Source organism: Calidris pugnax, unplaced genomic scaffold, assembly GCF_001431845.1.
Source record: "Calidris pugnax isolate Ruff unplaced genomic scaffold, ASM143184v1 scaffold156, whole genome shotgun sequence".
Lineage (NCBI taxonomy): Eukaryota > Metazoa > Chordata > Aves > Charadriiformes > Scolopacidae > Calidris > Calidris pugnax.
The window spans coordinates 1,801,563-1,818,303 of record NW_015090889.1 but is presented as its reverse complement, the minus strand read 5'-3'; the positions used below and the strand labels follow the sequence as shown (position 1 = coordinate 1,818,303).

Genomic DNA, 16,741 nt, shown 5'->3' with positions numbered 1-16,741 from the left:
CCAATTGTGCTCCAGTCCCTTTTCTCCTATTCTATAGCACTGAGATTGTGTAGAGTACTGCCCTACACAAGCTATTTGTGGACTCCTCTAAGCTAAGTTAGAGGAGTCTTCAGCAGACTCCAGCAGCTTTCTGAAGTCCCTAACAGCATGATCAGACAGACAGGGGTCACTAACATGAGAGTAATCGCTGTTTCTTACATCAGCAGATGGCAATAAGCTAGTGTAGGAGGCATAACAGCACATTTTAGCTCGTAAAATCTGGCATGAAGATACTATATGCTGTATGGATGTAGCAATCTAAAATATTATATAAAAAAAAACAAAAACCACAAAGTGATTAACAATTAGAACTACCAGCTTCCAGAAGTGTTCAATTTCACAGCATTTTCAGGACATACCCAAGTTCTAACATGACCTGGAAGTGAGCTTGAATGCTCTGCTGCCTAACGTCACTGAGGATGCACTTTCATGAAAAGTTTTAGGAAACCTAAGTCTGCCTGTCTGCCAAAAAGGGCAGTACCACTCTGCCAATGCACTTTTCTACCTATTCCTTTGTGAAGGTACCAACACTTGTGGAATGATGCAAACAAATTACTTCAAGGAATTGACTTGGCTGAAAATAAACCCAATGAAATAAATAATTTTTTCAGCAGAATAATTCTCTGATCCATTTTTCTGTACAGCCACAATTAGCATAAATGCCAGTATTAGACAGGGGGAAAGAACAAGGAATTAGGAATGGGAAGGAGGGATAGTTGAGTACAGCTAAGGATTGTTCCAGATCCTGGCAGGATATAGAAAACCTACATCAGGTAGTCACCAAAATATTTAGCATTCAGTAAATTGTAATTAGTTGTGTAAATTAACCAAATAATTCACCAAATAAGCAAATAAAGCAGTTGGTGTCAAATACAGGACAAAATCTACAAAATTCTAGCTGAGAAGTTTAACTTGTCACATGTCAGCCCATCGGTGGCTTCCAGTTGTAAGTATATCTCAAGCACCATTTATGTTTCCAGCAAGATAAATGGGTCCAGGCACTCCCTTACCCCACTCCTTCAGGCAATGAAACCCACCACTTAATCATCCAGTAAGACCTTCCAGCCCTGATTAGCTGTTTTTTTGCAAGTGCCTGCATTTCTGAAGGTAGGCATGCGTAAAGCTAGTTACCTCCTGATGCTGTTTTGCTGTGTAAAGACCTAACCACAAGGGGATTCTCAAATACGTCTGTCCTGGTTATCTCATTCCATCTGAAGCAGATCTACAGGATCAGGCCCCACAGAGTAAACAGGCATGGACAAGACTTCTGAAGGTTGGTAGCTAGTAAGTGTATGCATTGCATATATGATTGCACTTCTAATCCCAGAAGTCAAAGCACAAAGTGGCTGCAGTAGCAGGGACTGCTGTTCCCTTTTCATTACTACTCAAGATGCAGTTTTTCACATTAATCCAGATTTTAAAAAATAGCAGCATGAATAACCTTTTGAATCTGTTGCAAAGAGATCTGAAACATAATTTAATGGCTTCAGAAGGACTACTCATAATAGTAGTTGAAATTTGAGAATGCAAATCGGGAGTGCAATCTGATGTATAATAAAAACTGCATGTTACAATCAAATACATCACGTAAGTGCTACACAGATACTCGTGTTCATATGTCAATACTACTTTAGAAGAGTAACTCATTATATCCTTTCCCTCTTTTCAGGTGTAATCCTTGGATTTTCTCTCCGATCATATAAGATGAGCTATCGGGAAGTCAAGTACTTTTCATTTCCAGGAGAACTACTCATGAGAATGCTGCAAATGCTGGTCCTGCCACTAATTGTATCCAGCTTAGTCACAGGTAAAAGATAAACAGGTTTTTTGTTCTTTTAAATAATTTGAAAAAGATGCACACACCAAATCATAAAATAAAATGAATGTTTCATGTCTTAGAAGGGTTATAACCTGCAGAAAGTGACACCTTTGCTATTGCTGTTTTAGAGACAACGTAACAAACAGTTTGAATTAATATACAGAGAAACTAAAAGGGGCTTTTCCCAATTCCAAAGCAATCTAACTGTACAAGTTGCTATACGTAGGTGCCATGAAGCTGACTCTGTACTCCACTTTCTTCTCTTACTTTCTGAACAGATGTTTCCTCCACAATATTCTGTGGCAAGGTAGCTCAGAAAAATAGTTCCAAGACCCAAGAAAGTTTAAACTATTGATTGTGGGCAATAACTTGTACCTCTAAACCCTGCCTACCTCCTAACCTTTTAGCAACAGATTAGAAAAAATAGGTGATAGATGTGGTAGATTGGATACTTTGGAAGAAACTTCATTCCATCAGTTCTGGTTTCCTGTCTTCTGGTCAGCAACTCTAGTAAGCTTCAAGCCCTCTTTACTAAGTTGTCCTTGAGCTAGAGATGTAACAATTAATTTCTTATGATGATATTTGCCTTGCCATTCCACGTAAGTTTCATGAAAGAGCTCTCAGATTTTTTATGCATGTTCAGGACGTACCTGTGATGTGTGTGTTTACCTGAAGAAAAGAAAGTTTGGACTTTGGTGTATCAGCAGATCAGTGGTACAGCTTGGAGAAATTGATCAAAACCTCCAATTCTGCAGTCCTGGGACCTGAATGCCTAATACATTACCTTAATTTTTAGAGGATCCTTAGACTATAAGCTGTTTTCAATTTCACTGGTTTTCAAATATTTTAATATTAAGATCTCCTCTTACAAATGTAAATGAGCATAGACCCCCATCTTCACAGGTACCAAATATAGTATGTATATAAGCTGTTAATGCCTCAGCTGAAAAGTAGGGTATTCACAGTTAGAGAATCATTTGCCTTCACGTCTTTCAAGGAGAAAGTAAAGCTTGCCTCTGTACACACATATTATATGTATACTGAAAGCTTAATACACACTGAAAGCTAAAGAGAAATTTATAAATCTTGGAGAAACAATGACAAATTTTATTCCCAGTGTAAAATTCTGTTACATGTCATATCTCCTTGCTGTCTTCTTGTCCCTTTCACCTGCAGAACTCCCCAGATTGTCTGGATAATGATAGAAGAACCATTAAAAGTAGAAACGGAGAGACATTTACACTTCTTCAGTGTCAGCTGAGACTGGCACTGCTGCTCCATTTTGTAGGATGAGTTATTGCAGGAGAAATTACCTGCTTAGTTCCCTGTAACTCTGCATTATCTTTTCTCTGACAGAGCTCAAGGTAAAACAGGAAATCATCCTACAGAAGGATTTGAATTCACTTTCAAAAATAAGTAGAAACACTTCATTCAGGTAAAGATCAGCAAATCCATCTCAGAGAGCTGCAAGGAGCTGACCTTGTGGTAAAACAAGCTCATTTGCTGAATCCCCAGGTCTCAGTAGAGATTTTGTGAAATACCAGAACAATGAGTTTCCAACCAATTCTATTCTGAAAAGAATCTTCCATCTCTGGATTCAAAAATACAATTCTTTTTGGTAGATTTTATTTTTTGTCCTAATTCTTTGAAGCCCTTTATCCTTTTTTATGCCCCTTTTTCTTATCTTTTCCCTTATTAGATAAAGGCTTTTGGCAAAGGGCAATCTTATCTGTCTGTAAGATTTGTCTTATTATCATACAAGTGCCTTGCAGCATTAAGTGGATTGCTCTTCGAGTTTCCCTTTGAAATAGAGATGGCAACTTTCAAGGTGAATATCAACATTTTAAACCTCTTTAGTCAGGCAGGGAACAATCAGAGAAAACTCTGAAATTCACAAATGGCAGATTTCATTCTTTTTAAAAAATAGTTAAATACAACAGGACTGTGTCTTTTTTAATGGGATTGAATAAATTTTCCAGTATACTGCTAAAAACTGGAAAAACTGTTTCCCATACTGAACAATACCTCATTTAGTGTACAAATTGTTCTGTTTTAAAAAGATACTCTCACATATTTGCTGCAGAACTCCCATACTCCAAGTATTATTGAATATCCAAATAATAATGAACTATAATCTTTACACATGTACTACTGTGCAATTTTATAGATGCTATAATGTTTCTTTTTTCTACACATTATAGGATAATTCATTGGATAAAACTCTTGCTTCTCAAGTCAGTCTTAAGACCACTTTTGACATCCATGAGATCAATCTCTTATTTCCTGCATTTTGTTTGTCAAAACAAAGTGAATGCCTCTTAACTAACCTCAAAAAGGTTCCTCCAGGGTCTTGCACACTGATAATATAATTGCTTCTTCCAATTGTAAATGATCTGAATAGGTATTTTTGCTGTTTACAGCCATGACAGTGTCTCCCAGATGTGACGTTCTGGGTTTCCATTTGTATTCTGTAAGTGTGCTCAATATAAGTGGTTATGACAGTATCAGAACACATAGCCTCTGAGGTATTAGAAGTAGGCTGGGGATGACTATATTCCTTTGCAAATTTTGTGAATGTCAAGAAATTAGAACAATAAAAACAAAGTCATAATTATAGAAACTATGACCTGTTACGTAAGTGAAAGATAAGTTGGGAAACTGAAGATTTCTGCTATAGAGTAAAACAGTTCTGACGGTTATTCACAGACTCTTGGGAAAGACTACAGAAGGTGAAGTCAACCCAGTCACATTGCTCTATAGCCTGTTTTGGCTATAGAGCACTGTTTTGGCACTTTCATGAAAGAAACAATGCAGAATCACATTCAGAGGCTTTTACTTACATTTGCCTTATGAGTTACCATTATTACACATGGCTCAAGCAGGTATACAGTTTTCTCCATGAGATTCTATCTTTTAATGTGTATGTTACCAGGCATGTCCTAACAACTGCTTGGGAGAAAATAGAGGTTATTTGCATACCTTTCACCATCTTTTACTGTTTATAGGAAAATATGATTATATGAATATCTGTATCCTTCATCTCTTCTGATTTAGACACAATTCCAACTGCATAGTCTATGCTGGTCTTTATTCTCTACAGTCGTGCAAATGGGAGAACTCCTAAGTCAGCATTACCCATCATTACCTCTTACAAAGGCAAAGGCAAAATTAAAGCACAGTATATTGGAGATAGCGTAAGTAACCAAAAAAATACATGAAATTCCTGTTTGGATTATTTTGAAAGAGCAAAGTCCAGGGTTATACAGCAGGCCAGCAATAAGGGAATCAAGCAAAGATCCCAATCATGAATACCAGTACAATGCACTGTGCATTAGGTGATAATACTTGTCCAAAATGTTAATGGGATTAACATTAACATTAATCATAGACCAGGATTTTGTGTGCAAGATTTTCAAACACAAGGAAAAAGACTGAATCTTCCTGCACAAAGGATGGCTGAATAAAATATTTTGGAAGATTGAGTACAGAAGGTTTACCTCAAAGAAGAAAAACATCTTAGTATGTAGTTTGTAGTAAGTCTTTGTTTATATTCACTCCCCTTTGTAACTGAAATAATGACAAGACTGCCTTTCATGTATTCTGGAAGATACAGAAACTTCCCTGCCTCTGATGTAGCCTTTCAATAACCAACTACAACATTGACAACTGCAGGAGACACAAGTGACTCTCCGTTGGGCAGACTCAGAGACACAAGGTTTTGTCCCCAGACTTTTTCAACATGTTCAGAGTATTTACCACTACAAAAACTACAGAAAGTGTTGGCAGGAAACTTTTTGGATGCCTCTTAACTAACTTCAGATGTGCATATGGTGCTTTTGATTTCAGCTTTCAAAGGAGTGCAATGAATGGTGACAATGTTAAAAAAAATATAGGAAGGAACATGGTCTATCTTCTCACTGAGATAAAAATAAAGGCACACAAAGTGACCCAAATAAGAAACCAAAACACAAGTAGAGATCACAACTGCAGACACAGTTGCTTGAAATTACCTATAGTGAAACAAAGATAATATTCAAAGAAACAACTGAACTTGAAGTAGTCTCCAAGCCACTCCCTTACGTAAGTCAGGAAAAATGCAGCATCTGGATATGAACAAATTCGACTGCTGAAAAGCCAGACTTTGCCCAAAGCAACTTAAGGATGTAAAATGTGGAAAATTAATGCTGTGACATGTTGTATAACCTTAGGCAAATCATGCTTCCCTTTTGTATCTCTGCTTTCTTTCTCCTTTCAGATGTAGTGCTGGTGAAGTTTTTTTGTAGCTACCAGGCAGAAAATATGACAATATATGATGGGAATTTTAATGGAGACATGTAGATTAAGTTGTCACAGCTCAGCAGACACAAAGTATATAGCTATTTGAGTTATATCACTGTAGAGATGGAAATAAACTTAAGCAAATAATTGCAGCAAGAATGGTATATGGGGCAACAACTGAGACAGTTGCTATAGAAAAATAACACCCAAAGTCACCTAGTAACTGCTTGCAGCAAGCTGTGGTGATATCACTAATAATCAGATACATATAAAAGGACCCTATATTTTTTACTAGATAGAACTGCTTAACAGGACTGTATTAGCCATGGAGTTTTTAAAAAAACATAATTAAAAAATCCTGAAGTTAGCATATGGTGTGATGGACATAAACTAGGTTGTATGACAGGGAACTGTGGCATGGCCTCTCACATCCAGATAGCAGCTACACCCAATCTTCTGTAAAGACATAATTCTAGAAAATAATACAGTTGATATATCTTACATGTTGTTAAATGTAAGAAATTAAGTTTCTTGTTTGCCTTTCCAATATTATCAATGGGGCACTCAATGACCCATCAAGTGTAACTGAATGCAAATGCTATTAAATCTTATCAAAACACCTATCCTCTAGTAAATTATTATCATTTTTCTTTTTGACAATTGTAATGTCCTTTATTAACATATTAAATATATAGCAGTAAACATAAAGGGCCAGAATTTTGGATTTGCTCATCATAACCCTTCACATCAGAGCACAAAATAAGAAGGTCTCTTTATGAGACCTTATGTGCATCAACCCTCTAAAAAAGACACTGGGAATCCATCCTGTGTCTAAGGTGGTGGAAGCAGGAGCCACACTGCATGAAGTCTCTAGGTAGTTCCAGGGTTTTCCTGCCTACTCACTGACAAATCTGTTGTGGAAAAAAGGCTATCACTTACCACAAGGTTCCAGGTGCTGTCTCATATCAGCCACAAATGTTTATGGTAATTTCAACAGATGGAAAATTTCTCATTCAGCAGAGTTCCAGAGATGGGAACAAATGCTGTGGAGCCAGCATTATCCTTCTCCCAGGAAGAAAAAGGAGGGATCTAGCAGTAATTCCCTTTAATTCATTCTGGCAGAACAGACCTATAACTAGTGACTGTGCAACATCTTGGGTACTCACAGTAAAGCTAGAAGCCAAAAATATTAACAAAAGTCAGTCTTACTCTTCTGTGTTTCAGTTTAGGAAATATAGTATTCTTTATACAGGTCATACAGGAAAACTGAGGAACAATTGGGCAATGTTTGCTCAATTTAGCTGGTTACCAGAGCAATGAACCCACTTTCCAAATTCTAAAAAAAAGGAAAAATTGTGACTCTCTCAAAATTCTCTTGTTTTTGCATGTCATAGAGAAATTATTTTAGAATCAAAGCACATCAAATCAATGAAAAGTTTTATACTGATCTAAGTTGACTCTAGTTGTAGGTAAAGGAAGAGAACTGACAGGTTCTCCCTGAGGAAAGCACATTTTAGTTTGGCAGTGTATTTGAGCTCCCTGCATATTTGTATTGGAAGCTTTCTGCAGAGGAATACTGTATGTATCCACTATAGTAGTAAGCCTGCTACGGGTAACCAATCCATGAACATCCCGGAAATGTGTTATTTTTTTACTTAAGTCTTTCATTTAATACTTAAAATGCTACTAAAAATGTAATCTACTTTCTATTTCAGGCAACTCTGCCCTCTTCTCCCCCACCCAATACTATATATGCATGTCAACTTTGTGAAAACTGGCAGCTTTAATTTTATGCACTTGTACATTTCATGCCCACATCAGTTTACACCTTCATATAGGCATTTACATATGCAATTTGCATAAATGGATGAGAGTGCTATTTAATTTGAACATCCAAATATTTTTTTCCACAAATAAAGGAAAACTCATGCTTTAATTTGTGTGTCTTCAAAACCAAGACTGGCTAAAAACGTGTCAATGATAGTTACTAAGTTTGTAAAGATCCAGTCACCTTGTAAACATATTTCCTATACTGGTAAAGGAACAATTCAAGAAATTTTACTAGCATTAATCTATGCCCTGTAACAATTTCATCTCAAGCTAGAATCCATATGCCAGATTCAGATCAACAGCAGCTAAAAATATACAAACATGACACTTTATACACATAATTACTTTAAACACCTGCTCTTCAGTACCTGTATTACTGTATAAAACAAATGTCAATCAACTCTGGCGTATAGCCTCTAATAATCATTATTCAGGCAGGCACTCAGAGATGAAAAGATTGGAACCTTCTTATACTGATGCCCTCCACAGACTTTAAGGGAAAGTGGGCAGAAGAAGTTCAATAATTATGTCGTGTAATTCTGATGTATTTTGGACAAAAGTTTTTAAAAGTTAAAAAAAAAAGAGTTTAAGTAGCACACAGCTACATTTTTGAAAATCAAGAAAAAAATGTAGGTTGGAAACTATTCAGCACCTAGAAACATCAATTTTCAAGTCAAAACACAAAAAGAACTATGGGCAAATTCAGTGCATGTTGGCAATCAATTTGACTATGATTTCTTCAATATATTTCCTGAACAGAAAGTGCTCCAGGAGGAAAGAAACTATACCCAGTTGGAAGCCAGAAAGCATTGTGCAAGGCATGGATGTTAGAAAATCATACATATTTGAACAATAAATACAGCTTTGGGTCAACCTCTAACTCAGAAAGTGTTATATATATTCATCTATGCAAATACTAAAAGGAAGGAGCAACAGAAAGGATCATAAAATATATTTCACTTCTGAACCATTTCTGAAACAATTTTGCAATTGGAAATATACAACAATCAATCTTCACAAGACCCTGAGAGAACAACTCTAAGTGAACACAGATCCCATTAGAAATTAAAATGCAGTAAGAGCAGAGATTAAATTCCTGCATATAAAGACACTCTGAATAATATAAAATGTGATTATACTTTAAAAGACAAAACCTAAGCACAATATACAGCATCCAAAAGCAGAAACTATACAGGAGTGTAGTTTTTGAAGTCAGTCTCTGCAAGCGATAACTCACAAAAAGCAAGGGTGTTTGAGAATAAATTCTGCAAAACATAAAGACAGCAAAACTAAAAAAAACCTCTAAAATCATTCAAGCTTGCTAGAAGCTCTCAATTAAAGGTTGATTTAAATTTCATTGCAAAATATAGCTTTTTTCAGTAGACCACTATATTTAGTTTTTTCATGAAGTATTGAATAACAGGTTGTTATACACTTCTATTCAGTTTCCATTCTGCATGGAACTCCAACTGAGTCCATAATAGGTAACTACCTCCAATCCACAAAGACTTAGTCGTGATTTTTTATCTTAGTTCAAATGTATAACATCAAGACTTTGCTTGCTGACAGGCAAATCACTGGAAAAACAAATAGTGAAAACTATTTGGGAGAATGTGTAAGAGTTAAAGCATCTTGCCTGAGCACTGATGGACCATTGTAAATCTACACTGTCTCTTTATTAACATTTCTATTTCAGTCAAAGGCAGAAGGACTTCGAATATCTTAGGGATGGCTCAAAACAATTTTTTGTGTTTAATACAAACAAATATAAATTTCAGCACATCTAAAAATTAAAAAAAAAAATAATTACAAAATGTAAAATTATCTACATTAGATTGTAAATAGAGAAGACCCGGGTTTGTATTTTGTACAGCAAAATGTCCAAAATGCTCAACCAAGTCTCCACAACATTTGGAAATTAGAACACTGTAAGCAAGCATTTTTTTCAGGATATTGAAGGTTGAAACTGTAAAGAACAATGTTTTCAATAATGAATGACTGTGATAATGTGACAGATGAACTAGAATGGTGTGAAGTGCAAAGTAATACACCCGGAAAGGGGAAGATGCTACATCTATGCTACACCTAATCACAAGCTCTCATTTGGCCATTAGTACACAGACAAGAGCTCTCAGACTCACTGTTAAAAGTCCAGAGAAGGTGAGGGCTTATTAGTGGAATGAAGTTCCAGTGAAATGCAAGGATTCAACAGACTGCAACTCTTTGGCTTGAAAAAGATGCAACCATGGAAGATCACAATAAGAGCCCACAGAAATCATGAATCATCTGTAGCGTCTTAGGTGGGGCGATGATTAATTTTTATCTCTCATAATTATTTTTCATAATAAAGAAAACAGAGGGTGTCCAGTTAAATAACTAATAAAGAGAATGAAGTGCTTTTTCACACCGCACACAATTTAATTGTGCTGTAGACTGCCACAACGCAGAAGTTAATACTTTCAAAATGAAACTAGAGTTCAGAGATGTAGCCATCATTTACTATTAAATTTGAGGAACTAGGAATTTAGGAATGCCCCAATCACCACTGGTGGCTAGACACAGGAAGGGCAAGCAAGGGCAGTGGACACCATCTTTTTTTTTTATTTCTTGTAGTCTTTCAGTAAGAGTCTGTTATCAGATAGAGCTGAAGACAAAGAAACGGGTTGGCTAACTAATTTCCCGTACATTTATGTTATTGTTGCAGTCCATAGATTTTCATATCAGATTGAAGGGGTCTCTCTGTCTTCACCTGTAAATATTGCACTTACCAATTGCTCTAAGGCAATGACTGCTATCAACAGTTTCAGCTTTCTGACACACATAGCTCTTTTGAGAGCCAGTTCAAAACCAGGGGAAAAACTATCCAGGATCTGAGAATCATCTCACCTTCAGCAAATATTAATTCACTCCCTTGACAGGAAGTATGACTTAAAAATAAAAAAGATAAGGCAAACCATATGCCAAGAAAGAAGAGAAGAACTATGCACAACAATATCAGCAGCTCTTAATTACACCACTTTTGGGAAGCTGACAAATAACGGTGTAAGAGTCATATCAAAGTATGACAAAAACCAGCCTGAAAACTTGTGAAGAGTTATACCCAGAGATATTTAGGTACACAGAGCCTCCATTCAGGTTTTATCAGCTTTCACTTTCCTACTTCTTTCACCCATCCTGAATGCCATGGTCAGCATCCCCATTTCCTACATATGAATGTAGCACAACTCCATCATATTTGCTTCCTTGTCCATTTGTCTTTGCTGTAACTACTCATGAAGACCAGAAGAATCCTATCGAGAGAGTTCCTGAGGCTGCATTTTGGGAACACCAGAAACACTGGGAGTACTTGCACAACAGCAGAAATAACACATATCATCCTTTCATCAACGCTGTAAAATCTGACAAAGTACTTCCGAATCACTGCATCAGCTACACAGATCATTGCAGAAGGACCAACTGCTATGCTATGATTAGATCTTCTACCCTTGTTTTCACCCCTGATATTTTTTCCATGTTTTGATAATGGGCAGTTGTTCATTATTATTTCCATTTCCATTTAATTATAAAAATTAATTGCTGGATCTGCTACGTGCTGTCCTTCAGCCATGTATTTGGATTATAAACTTCTGGAAGGCATATTCATCATTGTCACCATTACTGGAGGCAGAGATACTGAATACTTGTCTCTTGATAGCTGGATGCCCCACCTGTGTTCTGAGCAATGGAGAATGAGAAAATTCACCGTGCACCACAAGAGCTACAGGAGCCAAGCCTTGGATCTGGATTCCTGTAAGATACTGGATTATCTGGAAGAGGAGGAAGGATACCCAGCTAATTGTTCATCCCAGTATCTGGCTGCATTACACAGCTCCTGCTGATGATGGAGGATAAGAAAGAGAAAACGGAGACAGGATAGAAATTTCTAATGATGTGTTGAGACTACAGATATAACTAATGATCAGCAACATCTGGGATTTGAGCTGCATGTTAGAGTCACAAAGCACATCTTGCATCAGCTACAATTACTTTCATCCAGACACTGCTTTTAGTGCACTTTTTTTTCTCTTCCAGGCTGTTTCTGAATCCTCAAGTTCAGACCTTGAGAAATGAATGCAACAAAATATAAACAATGCTGTTGTATATGGAATGTAGAGTCTCTCCAAAGGAATAACTGCAAATATTTAAGATCTTGCCTGGTTGCTAGGAATTGCTTTCCGATTTTGTCATAGTTCCTTTTCATAGTTGACAACTTTTTGCAGAGACGTGGCTGGCACAGGATAAAATACTTTTCCCTTCCTCCTTTGTTCTCTCCAGAAGAGAGCCTGTGACAGCCATGAACACAGCAAAATGTTTGCTGAGATCTAGAATCTCCTTACAGAATTGCCAGCCTTTTTTTAATTGGATAGAAACTCTCTTGGTGTGAATTTTCCCAGTTGCACACAGTTTGATCTGCTTTTCTTCAAGCAAGCGAGTCCAGAGTGCTGTTACACTGCTAAAGTTTGACGTAAAACTCCTGTAACACACCACCAGTGCCAGAAATGACTGGGGTTTGTGATGATGACTTATTTCAGAAAGCATCAGTTTTGGCTAGATCTGGGCATACTCTGCCACTTCTATGCACTGCCTCAGATCTTGTACTTGAATCATACCAGTAACACTTTTGGCCATTTACACAAGACACTTTTCCCACTTTTCCTTTGATTCTCTCATGGGCTTCATCTTCTCAGGTTTGACTGAATGATGCCAGTGATACATACCATAGTCAAGTTAATTTAGTTTACTGAGAAACCTATCTATGTGTCTCTGGAAGGTAGCAAGTGCCATCTGAATTCCAGAAAAAGAGAAAAAGAAATTTCTACAGACTCTTATTTGTTCTCAAGGTTGGGCTTTCTTGAGTGACCTGTCACAGTGTTTCTCAGGTCAACAGTTGTATATTTAGAAATGCTGATCTTGGACAAGAATTCATCACTGTAAATCATGTCATTTCCATCTGAAAGAGAGACGTGTGCAATCAGTACAAACACAGATTCCTCGGAGGTTTGTGCAGTTCACTACACCATAAACTTTGAGTTCCTGCTACTGCGAAGACAATTGTATCTAGCAAAGCGGCGAGAAATGCACCTTGGGTGGCAAGCTCTCCAGCTTTGTTTCCTCAGCTGACCAGATACAAAAGTTCCATGTCCATTTTCTCTGCAGGAGTCTATCAAAACCAGATATACCAATGTTGATCTACAAAGAGAAGTAAAAGCTACTAGGATACAGAAAGACTTGTGAAAATAAAGTATCATTATTTATCATGTGGGAAGTGAAAAGATGAAATTATTTAAAGTTCCACACAGTTGAATTCAGTTCTAATACTAAGTAAGAAACACACAAGTAAAGAAAACAGTCGAGTGCTCAACTCTCATTCCAACAGCTTTCAGATCTTAGTGTTATTCTTAAAGACCCATTATCTCTGGAAGCAGTGTATCAAAGCAAGTTAAATTCCTGTCCCTCCCTGGTTGTGAAGAAAAGCTCAAAAATAGCTCCTATATTCTGAAAGCTAAAGAGTCACACAACAAAGAGCACTTACTTGAAAAGATGTTGGGGCTTAGGGTATTCCAGTATTTGGATAGCATGACCTGTAATTCCTGAGTGGCTAGAGTTATCAGATCAGGTATTAATCTTTAAGCAATATTCATCTTCCCCATTTTCAAGAGTTTGAAGGACTTCAGGCATACCACAAGCTGTGAAGAGTTTTTTTGACTAATTACATTAACACAAAAGTGTATTTAGATGCCTCAGTTAAATACATTTTTAGGATCAGGCTTTGGTTAGTAATAATTATATACTTAAAAGAATTGATGTTTTTTTCGGATAATTACACCATTTAATCCTCAGACAACTGTACCGCTAGCTCCTTACAGGTGGCAGATAAGAAAAAGTGCAGCGCCATTTAATCCTCAGACAACTGTACCGCTAGCTCCTTACAGGTGGCAGATAAGAAAAAAAAGTGCAGCATAGTACTAGAAGTGCAGTATTTGCACTAGGATTAATATACAGATGCTAATTCTTTCCTCCATAAACAGCTCTCTTATTTTCTCTCTACTCATATGCAAAGCTAAATACTTGCTTTATTCTGACATTTCACCACCCACTTCAAACATAGATCTGAATACTTAGATAATATCAGAGATCCTCCAGTGAATATAGTTTCTTTTCAGAGCTAGAGAAAAAATATGTTTTTGTCAAGAGTTCACCTAATGAATGGCTATTTCATTAATGAATAAATTCTTCCACTGAAAATCAGCTTTGTCCAATATTTCCAATTGCAGTATGTCGGAACTCCCCAAACCCTGAAAACAAAGTTAGACTAAGCCTGGCTAATATCTGTCTCAAGGCTAATGAAGCTGTACAATGGGCCCAAATCCCTAGAGAAAATAAAGCTTTCACATTCAAGATAGGATGTTTAATAGTTTGTTAAAAAGTGAATAAGTTTTTTTTCTGTTCTGCAGAACATCGCCGTCCAATAGCAACAGTGATCTAAAAAAAACCACTCTTCTCTTTCATCGGTTTAGTTTAAAATCAACCAATATTTTCTTTGGGACCTCAGACCTTGCATAGAAATTCATATCCTCAGTCCTGCCTGCAAGCAGATGATGCCCAGATGGCAAATGTGCAACACTTGAATTGTGGAAGCCAAAATCTATTTTTCAGCCGCACTTAGCATTGTAACATTCTGGAAAAGAGCTGAATAATACTATTAAAAAGCACTGATTGCTACTGTCAGGAATTCCAGAGGAAGCCTTAACTTCTTTTCATTGCCTCCTACAAGTCTGTAAGGTGGAGAAAGACAAAGCAAAAAATGTACAGCTTTGATGTTGCAAGGCTGTAACTGAATCAGTGACCCAAAGTTCAAGAGGTCACTGAAACAAAAGAGAGAAAAGAAGGAAAACAAAAGCCTGTTCACATGAAACTCCAATTCCACACTTTCGTAATGAGTTCTCAGAACAGCCTTAACATCATTACTGAATTATGAAAAAAAAAACCAAACCAAATTAGAATGACAATTTAATATGTAATAGACTAATTGCAGCTAAAGTAATGACTCCTTAATATTCATACAACATTTGAGTAGAGGACCTTAAATTCACAAATAGGAAGTATTTTTTCCAAAATTTGATTTGATTGTCACCTATTAAATTCCTGAGGAGTATTTAGGGTCTAATTAAATAATTATTTACTCCTATGGTCCATGAAAAAAATAGAAAAATCTTTATGATGTAATGCACTAAGATGTTCTTATTTATTATTAAGATATTAATTTATGGTTTATAAGCAGTGTTTTAAAAGGCTGCTAGTTCATAAAAATCTCTGTACAATTTTTTTCAAATTTTGTCTGCATCAGATCCCATACTCTTTAAATAGACTCTGCTATACTCAATAAAGGAAGTCTCATATTGTTTCTAGATTCTTTATTAATAAAAGAATCATTTTTTGATGCCATATAAAACTTCATATGCAGAATGTTTCTATCAAATCCAAGTTAATGTGATTCTTTGAAAATGAGAATCCAAAAGTACTCTGTATTGTCAATTTAATTACTGATCTGCAATTTCTAAAGCAAATAGACTTAGAGACATGAAAGAGTTCCATGCATTTCCTTTGATACAGAGAGAAAATACTATGTAGTGGTGCATCTTATTTGTACTACCATGGGGACTGAGGCCCCACTACCTAGGTCCTGCACCAAAGTCAATACAGTATTGGGTGCAATGTCTTCCAGGACAATTTCTGCAGATTGGGAAAATATTATATCGACATTGCTGACTTCACTGTCATAGGTAGATAACTGAGCTAATTTTGTATTGATACTGGGAGCAGAATAGCACCAGCAGCGTGGACCTCCTTTTGCAGTGATTTATGGTGCTTCATGTGAATGCAGATAGCACTAGAACTTGGTGGCAATTAAAATTATACTTGAAGTGTAAGAGGAGAAAAGTCAGTGAACAAAGTGTGAATCCATGAAGAACAGCCCACGGAAGCATATGCACTGTTGCAATACAGTACAAACTCTAAAAATGCCTGCCACATGGGAAGGAATGTAATAAACTAAAGGATCACAAGAACATGTAAACACCAGAGGGTGTGTGTAACATAGACAAAAAGGAAAGCGACAGCTCCATGAGCAGCTCAGACAAGTTCTCTGGAAGATCAATGGATAAAACAGAATAGATGAATGAACTGCTAGCTTGAAAGCAAAATGAAAATTCAATACTTTTAAGTTGGACACAGATGCACCAATCAGTTTTGTGTCGCTGAAATTCTGAAAAGAGAAATTTTGATTATTAGTAAACATGGTACAAGGATAGATAGTTGCTACTGCAACAACAAAAAATATGGAGGATCTTCAGTGAGTGGGCTATTCCTGGAGCAATCAGATTACTCAAAAAAATGAAGTCTTGTCAAACATGTCTGAAGGCAATGTCACAACATTCTTTTCCAAATTACCTTAATACTGCTGAATTAGCAAAGAAAGATGATCTCAGGGCTTTAAAGTTTGTGCTAACATTAAAATTCCAAGCAGAAATCGAAAGACCAGGTTGTTGCTGGATGCACTAGCAACACCCCACCATTATCAAATCAAATCAAAATTATAAAATCTTAGTTGAGTCACATCCAACTGGGCAAAGCTTCTTTCCTGCTGCTGCTTGAACTCTATAAAATTAACTTAACTGATGTCAGATCCTAGTGGACCATCATAAAATAAAAGACACTGTCACTGCAATAGACTCT

The 16,741-nt window shown here is 36.6% G+C and overlaps 1 protein-coding gene across 1 annotated transcript in view; it reads left to right on the top strand.

The window, feature by feature from the left end:
* Nucleotides 1-16,741, top strand: part of SLC1A3 (solute carrier family 1 (glial high affinity glutamate transporter), member 3) — a 63,905-nt gene that overhangs the window by 17,398 nt on the left and 29,766 nt on the right. The window contains exon 3 of the mRNA XM_014947656.1: nucleotides 1,709-1,846. Within this exon, the coding sequence (XP_014803142.1) occupies nucleotides 1,709-1,846 (138 nt within the window). The remainder of the gene's footprint in view (nucleotides 1-1,708; nucleotides 1,847-16,741) is intronic.